At 40.6% G+C, this 13494-nt stretch overlaps 1 protein-coding gene across 1 annotated transcript; it reads right to left on the bottom strand.

Moving 5' to 3' along the window:
- Nucleotides 1-2393: 2393 nt before the first annotated feature.
- On the bottom strand, nt 2394-5615 carry ATP5MC3 (ATP synthase membrane subunit c locus 3). Its single transcript, XM_029959577.1, has 4 exons — nt 5533-5615; nt 4491-4571; nt 3945-4138; nt 2394-2635 (listed from the first exon to the last, which is right to left on the bottom strand). The coding sequence occupies exons 1-4, from the start codon at nt 5566-5568 to the stop codon at nt 2521-2523; spliced, it is 426 nt and encodes a 141-aa protein (XP_029815437.1). The 5' UTR covers nt 5569-5615; the 3' UTR covers nt 2394-2520.
- Between the last annotated feature and the right edge of the window lie 7879 nt (nt 5616-13494).

The following is a 13494-nucleotide window of genomic DNA, read 5'->3' as shown; positions in this document are numbered from 1 at the left end:
TTAGTCTTTTACACATTTATAGTTGACACTTTCGTGAGCAAGTACTCTTTGTCAGACCACTCAAATTGACCAACTAAGCTCTGTTTTTTAAGAATAGGGAAACTAGAGGAATAGAGAAAGGGTTCAATGTGTCCTGTGATAGTTCAGCTGTCAACATCTGCCCATCACTTGTTAACTCTAAGCCCCTTATTGTCTATAAGGAGGATAATCCTCTGTGCGAAGGTTTGTGGCCATGTTTTGAAAGTCCTTGATTAATCTTTATCTGTAAAATCCAGATCCAATTCTTTCTCAACTGGCATAACCAAACAGCAATTTTGCTTGAGTTTGGCCTATGTTCATCAGTCTGAGTGATTTAAAAGATAACAAGCTTGGGGAGATGCTACTACTAAAACAGACTTCACATCCAGATACAGGATCACCCAAGATGTCCTGCTGCCTTTCAGGAAAGGCTGATCACAAGAAAAAGGGCACATGTTGACACGGTGAACCATATGGGAAAATATGGGATGTAAATCCAGAAATTATTATTCAAACCTGATTCAAGTAACTCATGGTGACTCCAGGTAGCTTTCTTACTGAGGTTATGGAGCAATAGCTCAGCCGGGTCTTCTATCTACACTGAACACATAATAACAACTCAGCATAAACATTTTATTTGCAAACAAATTCCTACGTAGAATTAACAGAGCCAGAGCTAGACTTGACTGAGACAAGTTTGAAGATGCCTGTTTGGCCAAATCCCAGTAAAAAGGAAATCTGAAGCTTGAATTAAGCTAGTCCACTAGACTGTCCATGATTTTAGGAAATGTAGATTGCGATATCAGATACCGGCAGACATCTCTGCTGTACTGAAAGAACAGAATAAAGTTCATCACCTACCAGGACAGCAGTACACATACAAGATTTAGTCTAGATTATCTACCTTTCAACCAGGGTAAATGCACTGCATGTCAGCTCTGCAACTCAACAGCTTATGAGAATGGGTAATAGCCAATTCCTAAAATCAACACTGCATGAGTGCAGACATGGAAGATACCTGCAACATCCTTCACCTCCTCTCTCCACAAAACCCTGACTTCCAGATCTTGTCATATAAGACACTACTTGTATTGTGATAAAGCTAATACTTAAAAGATGCTACATATTCTACACTCCTGAAATTCACATATATACAAGGATGTTCTCTGTATTAGAGATGCCTATTTTCTCCTAAGAACATGTGGGGAAAGCTACTTCTCATGCTAGGGCCACATTATGTTACATGAATCACAGAACCATTTAGGTTGGGAAACACCTTTAGGGAAAGGTCTCTTAGAACTTTAAGATCATCAAGTCCAACTAGTAAGCTAACACTGCAAAGTCCACCACATCTCTGTAAACACCAATTTGGTACTTTTTAGTTCAGATGAAAAAAATCTTACCTGCATCTTGCACTGATCTGAGAGTCAGTAATCCTCTCTCCACTTCCCACAGGATAGGCATTTATATTTAATTCAGTAATTACCCATTTAATAGGAAGATGACAGAACATTTAACAAGCTTGCTCACATTCTTACCAAGTTCAGCTTCTATTTGTCAAATGATCAGATTAATATTCTGAATAAAGTTTGAGATGTGATCAACCCCCCGACCAGATTACTGTAGTAGCACAAAGTATTTTGCTCCAAGTGTAGATGACACTATAAATGCATTTAGACTGTTACAAGACAGATACTATGAGAAGGACAGATAGATACTGCAGCAATATTTTTGTAACAAAAATGCTTTGATCCTAATGCTCTTAAAAGAATTTGCAAGAAAATGCAGGGCTGACTTTACAAAATTAGGAAACTGGAAGCTCTTCCTTTTAATTAGGTGGAGCCAAGAGTATAATATCAGAGTGTCACAACTAAATGATTTGGACCAAACTGAATCAATCATTAATTTAGTTCAATGGGGACACATGTCAGATCCAAGTGGAAAACTTTTACCATGGTAATCAAAATTTCTAATGTAGCTGAAAACTGACACAAAGAGAACTTTCTTAAACCTTCCATGGATTTGTGTTTAGCTCCTTCTATTAGGAGGTGCCAGAACAACTTATGCATCAGCTAGCTTGAGAAAAAACAAACTGTGCAGAGAAACAGCGCTGGACGTTTAAAACGCAAACAGGAGGGCAGCCAGCACTACAGCCTTTCACACTTCATCTCTGCATCCTTTCATCTTTCAAAGATATGCCACGTGGATTTTAGCAAACAAGCCACATGACCATCTATATTAATGCTTGGCTTGAAGTCATTGTTTGAAAGGTCCTATGCAATATGTCATTATCAGGAGAAATCCACAGCGACTGAACAACAAAATGCCATCTTCCAGACATCCTAGTGAGAAAGACAATAAATGCAGGCAACAGGTTGACAGTTAAAGTTATCTTTAATGAAATGACTTTGGAAATAGCATCAATTTCCATGACACCAACATTTTGGGAGTCCCATAAAATGCAGTTACATTCCAATGCCAGTATTTCAGGCAGATCTCCATTCACATGGCAAATAGGATCAAGAAAGCAACCATCAGACAGAAGAGACCCATAGCTTCAGACAGGGCGAATCCCAGGATAGCATATGAGAACAGCTGCTGCTTCAGAGAAGGATTTCTAAAAGAAAGTGAAGGTGTAAGACCTTTTTATCTTTACAATTAAGATGTTTCTCATACAGTTTAACCTCATACTTCCTTGCTACAGAACAGGAAACTCCAATAAATCCAAGCAGAACTATTTTTTGCAAGGATTTCACTGAAGACAAATGAGTTGGCAATTAAGACTAGATTCAGCTTATGCAGATGGTACAGGGGTTTTCCAAATGGGCAGTTTTTATGACTACGCTCATATATACTTTTGAATTTGATTTCTCTACATCCTCCCATGCAGAAACTATCAGCACTATGCTTTAGACATTTATTTCACATCTGTGACATGAGAACTATACTCCCAAGGTAGTTTATAATGTTTTAAGCAGCTCAAGTCAATACAGGGGGGGAGAAATTCACAGTAATTTTTTGCAAAAATGCAATGAATATACCTTCAAGGAGTGAGAGGAAAAAGTATTCAACATAAAACCATGAAGTAATGTTCTACAACTGCTTATTGACATGTTCATGCCAAATTCAAAAAACAATGCATTAATTTTGTACTGAAAATACTCTTTTCTTCAATGGAAAGTGAACTTGTCTTCAGTAGGGCTTAAAAATCTTTGTTAAGAAATAAGACTTAAGTCTTAACTGGCTGAAAGAGTAATGAAGAATATGAAACCTTTTTTATGCCTGTATCAGTTCTGCTCTTTCATGACGCCATGTGAACTATTCATATAACAGGAATGTTGCGAAGTTATGTGGAAATTCATCCCTACTACAAAATCCTCACCCTCACCCCCTTCAGATTTCTAGAAGGAATGATAACTCATTTGATAAATTACATAATTTGAGTGCAAAGCTGAATGTGTTAGAAAACTGAATTAAACATCCATTTGTAAACAACAATCCTGACTATGAAGACTAAACCACACAGACTCACACTCCTTATTACCAGTTTTCAGTCCGTTTTTCTCTAGGACTTTTCCTCTCACGTGGGAAAAGACCCAGGATGGATTTTTAATTCATTTCTAGGCTTGAATGCTGAAACACTAGACTTCAGTGACTGAAAGACCAAGTAAGTCTAACGGTGCAATTTCTTTCACGGCTCTCCTCCAGGCAGAGTGTACAAAGTTCTGAATTTAACAGAGCTGTCCTGATGAATATAGCACAGTTTCATATGATTCTATTCAGCCATGTTTATCAGTAACAGTAATCATTAACAGAATTTATTACAGCGCCAACATCCTTACTACAACTTAGCTGATCTGGGGGTTCTATCTCAAGACACATCTGCATACAACTTAAGAGTTTTAAAAGAGAGAGAGATTGATTACCTGGCATAACCAATGATTAGACTACCGAAGACTGTTCCAATACCAGCACCAGAACCAGCCACACCTACTGTGGCTGCACCAGCACCAATGAATTTGGCAGCAGTGTCAATGTCCCTGCTGATAGCACTAGTCTGGAATTCTCTAAGTGCTAGTCGGGAGACAGTATTTTGGGCCCCGTTAACTGTTGAGTTGCCCTAAGAAAACAAAACAAGAAAAAGCATTATATTCAGACACAAGACCATGTGGCAGTGTTATTATCCAGTATTAAAAGTTGTATTAGATCAAATGTCTAGCTCTTTGTCCAAGTGATGACATTGTAAGAGTTAAAAACTTCAGAATGTTACCTGTTCCACCTGAAAGCATCAACTTTAAATGTGAAACACTTCTCAGGGGAAACAGCAAGACAGCAACAAGCATTATTAGGTGTTTCACTTAAGTTAAGTTTCACACTATAGGTATTTGAGTTAGTACAAGTGAACTCTAGGCTGAGGACATTTAGGCTCACCGGGTAATTTAAGAAGATACAGAATTTTGTTTATAAGGTACCTCTCCATTCTTGATCTCTGGCCTAGACAACACAGACGCCGAAAGTGGTCTGTACAAGACTCTTGATCCAGCACGGATCTGCAAGAGGAGGAAAAAAACTATAAAAGAAGAAACATTTGATCACAGCTGTTCCATACAATAGTCTGTAAGATTATAAGGCTATTAGCTACTAAGCCATTTGTCTTCCTGGAAAGACGGCCATCTCCGCACAGCTGGATATACAATCAATGATAGAGAAGCAAACACTGTCATGCAATCTGACAGCACCATTCTCAGCAGATGTTAGTGCAAACAGCCACATCATTCAACGACTCTGTACGTGCATTATGCTGACAATGTAGCAAAACACCAACAAAAAGGCCCGACAGATCAGCAGGCGGTGATATACGTTTTGAAATGAAAAAATAAAAGCCTTCAAAATGAATTTCAAAGCTGTTAAATGCATAGGTGTAATCTAGACTTTTAAATCTAGCGAGGCACAAATGAATGAATTCTCTTTCACAAGAGGCCTGCATGTGTCCTTGGGCTCCCGGCAGTGTAAGGTCATATAGGCTTTTGCACAAATCTCTCCCTGCAGGGTAAACCTGTACCTGCACCACGCAAAACCAGACGTTCTGCAGGCCAGAGAGATCGTTTTCATGCAGGTCACTCTTTTGTCTCCGCAAGGGCAAAAAGTCCCGGCCTTGCACAGGACAAGCAACAGGCTGGAGTTTGACCTACAGCGAGGCGCGGAGAGCAGCAGGCCCAAGAGCCACCGTCTGCGCTACCCTCCCCCTCCGCCGCTGTGTGTGGAGGCCCCTCACCTTGGCACCGGGCCGCGGCCCCCGCCAAGGAGGCGGGAAGGAGAACGCGGCCTGCCGCGCAGCCGACCGCCCCTCCCTCGCCCTCCGCCCTTGGGCGGGCGGCTCTCGCTACGCGGCTCGTCCGGAGCCCCGCAGGGACCACAGGCCCGCCCGACGCGGGCGCCGCGCGCCGCCACGGCCCCGCCCCGCCCGGGACGCAGCCGCCGAGGAGGCGCAGGCGCCCCGCGGCCCCACTCACAGGAGGGCGAGGTGGCGAGCTTGGCGCAAGCGAACATCTTAGCGGGCGGCGTCCCGGGGTCGCGATCCGGCGTCTCTTGGAGGAGGAGGGAGGAGCGGCGATGGTGGTTGGCGATGGCGGCCGGAGGGCCGCGGCGGAGCGCGGCGGCGGCGGAAGGGGCGGGGCGCGCCCAAGGTCACTTTGTGCCGCGCCATTGGCGCCGGGGGGGCGCGGTGCGCGCGCGCGCGCCGCTGCTCCTGCGCAGCGCCGCAGTAGCCATCGCGCCAGCCGCCAGCGGGCGGAGCAGGGCGGGGCGAGAGGGGCGGGGCGAACGCTGAGGGCGGGTCGGGGATGTGGTGTTGGTGTCGCGGTGTCGCGGTGTTAGTGACACGGTATCGCGGTGGCTGTGTCGTGGGGTCGATGACACGGTGTCAGTGCCACGGTGTCGGTGTCGCGATGTCGGTGTCGCGGTGTCGCGCCCCCTCCCCGGGACTCGGGTCACCGGCAGGAGAAGGGGTCGCGTCCGAGAACACCTGCTGTGTCCTCGTATGCGGCTACATTTTAATTAGTAATGCTCAAAAAGCCCCTCCTGTTTAATGAGTAATTTTCCACCATGAGCAGGTTCACACCCAAGCAACGACAAAAATCCTTTTTAATCAAGCTTAGTCGAAACAGGATTATCATCACTGAGCTGGGCACGTGTTCCTGAGATTCCCGCGTTGATCACTCACACGTGCTTTGGTGTTTTTTATTTGATAAAGGGATCATCATTTTAATGGTCATTTTCCATTGTAAGTAGTATTAGCATTAACTAGGAAAGATGCAGAAAAATCCACATTTTATGTAAAACTTTGGGAAATGTATTTAAGTCATTGCACAATTTTCACTTGATACAATCTGTGCCATAAAAATAAATTCTAAATGGTCTGTATGTAGCGTACTGCCTCTAAGGGAACAAGTAAGAGGATATGTGCATTGTTTTTAGGGATGGGAACATAGCACAGTCTCTTAGGACTCAGCTGCTGGTCTCCTGCAAACTTACATGGACGATTTATGTTGTTGTCATGGATTAAAACACAGGTGCCACCCAGCTGACATGCTCCGTATCAGCAGCTTGAACACCCACCACCAAACATGACCAATAGGTACTTTCAGCAGCTGCGTACTAATGTAAATGATAATTTTCCTTTTATAACCTACAACACAGTGTCTTCTGATCCTCAGGTACAGTGGAGGTGTACTCAGTTATAGGCCTGAAGGTGAGAAACAGTACGGTTTGAATTTTCCAGCATTGTGCTCCCTGCCTCAATACAATAGCAAGCTTGGTTTTGTTCCAGTGTTCATCCAGAGTCTTAGTTACAGAGCAGTATAAAATCAGCCTGTAAAGGCCAGCAAAAGAGGTTGCCGGTGGTTTTGTATTTTTTATTTTTCCTTTCACAGCTTACACCCATTCTTTGGGAACTGAGGTGCACATCGGCAGACCTGCTGTGCCTGCCATGTGGTTCTTTCACAGTCAAACACTAAGAAATAAATATCAATGGCAAAACCCTTTAATGGTTAGGCAGAACTTTTCACTTAAAAAAAATAAAATTCAATTTATATGCTACCGTGGGAACAAATATTTCCGGCACCATTTTATTCATTAATAAAACCAGAAAGCAAACGCGGATGCTGTAGAGTTGGAATGACTTAAATGTGACATGCTGCTGTACACTAATATACAGAGTACACCATTTATGAAGTAGGGTACTTCACCTTAGGAAGTGTAGCAGTGAGCAGGCTGTTTACAACAAAGGAATTCACTTGTTCACGGAAGGAAGTACAGCACAGAGACATACTTTCTTCTTGGGAAAGTGGAGGTCTGGGCCTCCAGGTATGACACAGATCTTCCCCCAGCTCTCAGGAATGGAGAGGACACAGTATGCATTGTACAAATTCACATGGGTTCAAAGATGCATTAAATGGAAACTCTTCATTCATGAAAGTGCCCTCTTGTGTCACGATTCCCGCCCTGGAATGTTTTGCAAAAAAATGCATTCACAAGCTCTTTGTTGTGAATAACATCAGAACCACCATTAAACACTTGTTGATTGTTGCTTTTAAGGCATAACAGGTTATTCTGTATTTTGAATGTGACTCAGCTTTCACTTTCAGGAGGACTTAGAAGAGCAGTTACTGATCTCTAGGGGCCATGTTGATTTTAATTCAAGCAGATCATAAAGAAAGACTTGTTAATCTCACACCGTTTCCTATCTGGTTGACCTGCTGTTAGGTCCCCAGGGAAAGACATCAATGCACTAAAGACAGTGTAATTTCTAGTCACTCACCACGTTTCTTAAAATCTATTCTACTTGGAATATTATCTTAGGCTCTCAAAATCTCTTAGGGTAGATTCCCAGTTCTTCAACTGTCTCCCCCCGTCAGGACCAGTTATGCGTGTGCACAGTAGCAAAGGCTGTCAGAGGAGATTTTCTCCCCATTTTGCCTCTGGTGAGGAAGATACTTGAGCAGTACAGATGTTTGAGTAGTACATGGTGCCTGAAGAGCCAGTTCACTTCTCTCCCACAGCTTCCTGCTGCTTAGCCAGGTTTGGGACAGGGCAGTAAGAACAGCAAATGACCACTAGCTGTGGTTCACTAGTCTGGCCTTTTCCTTTCCCAGAAAGGAAAGAGAAAAGATAATCTCAGATTTCACTTCCTACGAAACCATAAAGATTCTCCCAGTCCTTTTGTCCTTATTTTTAGAAAAGAAGCAGTCTTTTTCACTCTTGCTGCCAAGCAGCTCATTTCTTAGGTACACCATGTAATTAATCAGTCCTATAGTGACATGCAGTTTCATTTGTAACCCTGAAATGAATTGGTATCCACACATATCAGGCTCTGAATGTTACGACACACAAGTATCAGCAGAACAGATATTGCATTCAAAAGGCATTTTTCTGGTGACTTCTTAAAAGAGAACTGTCTGAGCCTTATAGCTGTCCAGAAAGCAGATAATAAGGAAACTGGGCACAGTACCCTTAAACTGGAAAGCCTGCCTGGTAAATATGGGTTGCTTTTCCTCCAGGTACAGACAAATGATGGCAGTTGCATATTGGTTCAATTGAACAAGTAAAATCCTGTTCAGTGCTAAATAAATGAGCGTGTCGTAAGTGCTTTGCACTGAAGGGTCTGAGAAAGTTCAACATTTATTATTAATAACTTATAAAAGATGAATGTCTGTTCTATATTTGCTGAAGGAGAAATCTTGGCTAGTCAAGAGAAATCCCATTGTCCAAAGCCTAAATAAAATGTTCTCCTTCTACACTGAAACCTGTTCTTCCAGGTTAAATTTATCTCCCAGCAGAGGATTATTAACTCAAAACATGTCCCACACTCACACTAGTCTTTTTTTTTTAAATCTGTTTTGAGGAGGAGATGTGTCTGGAAAACCAATCTATTCCAATAACTCTTAATTGTTGGAAGACCCCCAAGGAGGACATTGGATCAAAGGCCTCCTGAGATTCTCCTAATGTTTGTGAAATGTTTTAAAACTTAAGGTGGTGTTATTACCTCAGTGTTAGCCTTCTTGAACACCCAGATTTATGATGTACTTTGCAGGGCATTGATTGATATTGATTTACAAAGTCAGGGTTTTTCAGCATTTTTCACAGCTTGGGCCACGTTTCAGTTCTACCTCTTCCATTCACAGCCGTGTAGTTGAATCTTCCCCTTCAGGACTGCATAGGTCCTCTCATACAACTGGAGTAATGGCCTGTAGAAAGAAGGTATATAGAGCAGAATTAATACACTCCAGAATATTTAAACCATTTTAGATCTGGAAAGAAGAAACAAAGCCATTATTAGATAGCTCTACTTTAAGGAGAAATTCTCTTGGTAGCACACTCTTAATACCTGTTTACTTTATTGATTATTAGTAGATAGCAAATTTTGATACAAGTAATGTTGCAAGTTTTAACTACAGAGTTGACTGAATTGTAAGAGATGCTTTATAGGAATGCAGAAGATAAAGTTTTTCTCTCCATATTCTAAACTTCTCCTTTACAGGAGAAAGGTAGAAACTGTTTCTTGAGTGATCTTTGTCCTCCAGACTACTTACTCAAGCAGTTTTTTTTCTAAAATTATTTTTTTATAGTCTCAACAGCTCCCTTCGGTGGAGAGCGGAAGGCAATTAACCAAGTAGAGCTAATTTAGGCTGTAGAGCATTCTGCTCAACAGTCCATTGATTATTTTAACACCTGAGTCCCAGAAATGGATGACATTAGCCACAAACATTATACCATGTTCATACTAGGCAAGATCTGCAATGTATGCTAATATCATTGAGAACATTAATAAAATTTGAATCCAAAATCATGATAATCCTTATAATGTAATTTTTGAGTCTTTAAAATCTGCTTTAAATAGCACAGTGATTATATATATAGGGTCTGCTACTACAATAGCCATTATACATCAAAATGGGATGTTGTCAAGAGGAAAAACATTCTGCTATAGCAGAAATTCAGCATGGCAAAGAGGCGTTCTCATTCCCATCCTAGCTATTGGATTCTGGTGGAAAGTGAGATCAAGACTCCAAGAAATCTTGCCAGAAAAGACTGGTAGAGCTGCTCTCACTCTGGATAACAAGCCCTATTGTCTACATTCAGGTTCTGCTGGTTACCTTCAGGATGATGTACAGCAGTGTAAACATGTTTTACCCTACTGTAAAACGCAGCATATCACAAGGTAGAAGATAATCTTGCATTTTTAAAATTAATTTTATATGTCAAAAATTATAATTTGTATATAAAATTATGCTTCCCTATTTTAATGTAACTTTTATTTGTATTTCACAGACTAATAGAATTGTTAAAGTTGGAAAAGACCTCAAAGATCATTGAGTCCAACCATTAACCTTCGCGATGTAACTTTAAGTTAAGGAAGTTTTAGGTTCATGAATAGTCTCAACTGATGTTTTGCATCTATTGCACTGTGTGTGTCAGGATTGCCACATTCAGAGTGAGCTCTCATGTGTTTAAAAATCATTATTGTGTGTCTATTCAATATTTTTCAGAAATGGATCTTTGAGGAAAAGCTGTAATAAAACAATCCACTGATTTTTAATCAAAGTAATTTTTATAAATGCACAGAAAATTCAGGACATTTAGAATGAATGTATCTCTTCATGTATTACTTTAGAACATGAAATCTATTAACTAAGGTTTCTTATTGAGATGACTCGTGATATTACTCAAGGTTGTGTTGCAAAAAAGAGCTGATACCTGAAATGGTCAGTCAGTTCATTGGATAACACACATATAGATTTCTAGTCTACAGAATATCACTGGATTAAATGAAAATAAATTCAGCAATGCTTTTTATTCCTACTAATAGTATTAAAACTCTTTTGAAGAGAAAACAGGGTTCAGCCGTAAGATGACACTATTAGCTGCACTGGTTAGAACACAAGATCGGCAACCCAGTTATAGTACCTTTCATATGATACACAGAACAGACAGCCATGAATTGGTCCATATTAGAGCCAATATTTTTTTCAGAGGTATCCATAAATTTTGGTTGCTGAAGTTGAACAAATCCAAAATGGAGGGATGTTTTGTTAGTAGGCTCTTCTGGGAGTCCAGTCATTTTGTGCAGTGGGAATTGCAACACCAGATTCTTAGTTTTTGAACAGAAGTACCTAAGCAATTTTTGTTCTTCCTATCTCTCAGAATCACATAAATGATCATAGATAAGTCTTTTTGGGTGATATATTTTGGCTGTTCAAAATCTGAAAAGAGAAATAGAGAAAGTAGCTGTTCAGTGCGCAAAAAACCCCATAGGATTTAGTAATTCTTGTTTGGAGATTAAGTTAGTGTTTTGGATAACTGATCTGTTATGGCTGTTTGTGCCATGTAAAGAGAAAAGCAGGGCACGCATATCTGTCAGGACTGTGGCAGAGGGATTTTGCCTTCCTCCACCCTCTTCACAGAGACTACAGTTCCAGTTTATGATCCCTGGGGGGAGAGGAGATGGGAGATAGGACTATAGCCCATTAATACATGCAAGATTCATTTGCTTAATTGTAAATGACGTACCTCCCAGTTATAACTTTACATTCTCATAAACTTGCAAATTGCTTTGGGCTCACAGCCTGAAAGGCAGTATATAAATGAACAATACTCATTATCATCCAAAAGCTTTTCAGTGCAAACCACTTAGGAGAAAACCCGTGGAATCCTTTTCACTCTGATGCACAGGTTCTACACTCTAGGACCTGGTGCCAATCTGAATCCAGAGAAAAAGTTGTTCTAATTCAGCTGACTACTATCATGTTTTGCATGGCACAGATAAGCTATTTTTAAATGACTATAATTGATTTTGCTCATAGTTACAAAAGAGATCATATATTCTTATATTTCGTACCTCAAGTAGAGAAAGTCTGGACAGCCTGCCATTTCTAAATTCTTGGAAAGGACTCTGTCCCTAATACTTAGACTTGACGAACATCCTGGTTCTCTGGCATGCCTGTATTCATTCCCATCTGTCATGCTGGCATTCTTCCCACTTGGAATTATCTATGCCAATTTCAACAGGGCATAGGTGCTAACCAAACATGGTTTTAGAGGGACAGCTTTCATAACACAGCAAGTGCCATCTCTTTTGCCAGGAGATCCTGCTGTTTGCAAATAATTGCAGCTTAAGGCCACATGCCTCATTACATGGGATCACATCTGTAGATGCTTGTGGGCATCATAAAAAAAAAATCAACAAATGTCTACTGTATTTCTCTTTCAGCTTGGCTTAATGATCCGAATTTTGCATGTGGAGAATGAATGCTGTGCACCTTGTTAACAGGAGTGAACAATAGGCTGTTATATGCCCTGAGCAGTCTTAACAGGTTGCTGCATCAAAGCTGGGACAACAGACTGCAGAAGTTTACCAGAGCTGCACTGCTTTTTCAGGTGGCTTTTGACTGCTTGGTGTCTGTGGTGTATTCTGAGGAGAGAATGATAGACCATTGCCTTTTTGCACCACATTTGGCTTTCCAGGTTCTCAACAGATTTGTGTATAAGGCATATTCTGTCCCCACACAATTGTAAAGTGGCATATATGTATAACAAAATTATACTTCTTATTAAAATTTTTAGTCTATATAAAGCTCTATATAAGATACATTTTAATAGTATCATATAGTAGATCATTAGTATCACCTTAGTATCATATTAATATGTTATAGCTGTACTTGACTCCTGTTTTACTCCACTGAACACATTACTTGTGTTAGCAGAATTATTCTGTTCTGTGTAAGGCTAGAAATGGCTTAGAAATGGCTTAGGAAAGAGTAAAACCTGTTCACAAGCCTCAACTGGACAGCAACCTGTGCTCAAATTTTAAAATATAATTTTGTAGTTAAGCAAAAGAATATTTTGCCCAGAATATTTCTTGAAAAACACTATTTGAAATAAAGTAAGATTCAGGGTAGATAATTTCCAGCCATATATTTCTAGTCATAATTAGACATTGTGCTGTTTACCCAGGATCTGTGGAAAATAAACCAAAAAATGCAACCCTCTTGACACCCATAGTGTTTTGGCAGTACTACACTCGCAGTATAGCACTAGGAAGGACCATGTTCACATGCCCTGCATAAAAATGCAGTTTTGCAAATCGTGAAAGGTATTTTCAGTCGTTCTCTTTATCAGCAAAAAACACTTAAGGCTGTCTTTAGTTATATTTTACCTCTCTCTAAAAGATTGATGAATTTAAGAAAGTTCAGAAGAGTCAGATGTTTTTTAGAGTCCTAGCATTTTCAAGGATGCAGAGTGACAAGTAGACACATGAATATACTGAAAAATTCTGTTGGGAATCAAGGTCTAGGATTACCAAACATTTATGCTGACTGTACATTTCAGAACAGCACTGTGTATATTTCTGATAATGTTGTTGCTGTTTAGCATGTTTGTCCAATTGGGTACAGTTGACAAGATATCATAGGCTGTGAA

This window comes from Manacus vitellinus, unplaced genomic scaffold, assembly GCF_001715985.3.
Source record: "Manacus vitellinus isolate BGI_N305 unplaced genomic scaffold, ASM171598v3 scaffold_20_pilon, whole genome shotgun sequence".
Lineage (NCBI taxonomy): Eukaryota > Metazoa > Chordata > Aves > Passeriformes > Pipridae > Manacus > Manacus vitellinus.
The sequence above is the reverse complement of the archived record's forward strand: the minus strand, read 5'-3'. Positions and strand labels throughout refer to the sequence as shown.

What these genes read in the sequence shown, in the direction of transcription:
- ATP5MC3 (XM_029959577.1), bottom strand. Translation starts at nt 5,568, where the DNA reads ATGTTCGCTTGCGCCAAGCTCGCCACCTCGCCCTCC. An exon ending in AGCTCGCCACCTCGCCCTCC is followed by an intron (nt 4,572 to 5,532) that starts TGTGAGTGGGGC and finishes TTCCTCCTCTTG; the next exon opens with CAGATCCGTGCTGGATCAAG. An exon ending in CAGAGATCAAGAATGGAGAG is followed by an intron (nt 4,139 to 4,490) that starts GTACCTTATAAA and finishes TTGTTTTCTTAG; the next exon opens with GGCAACTCAACAGTTAACGG.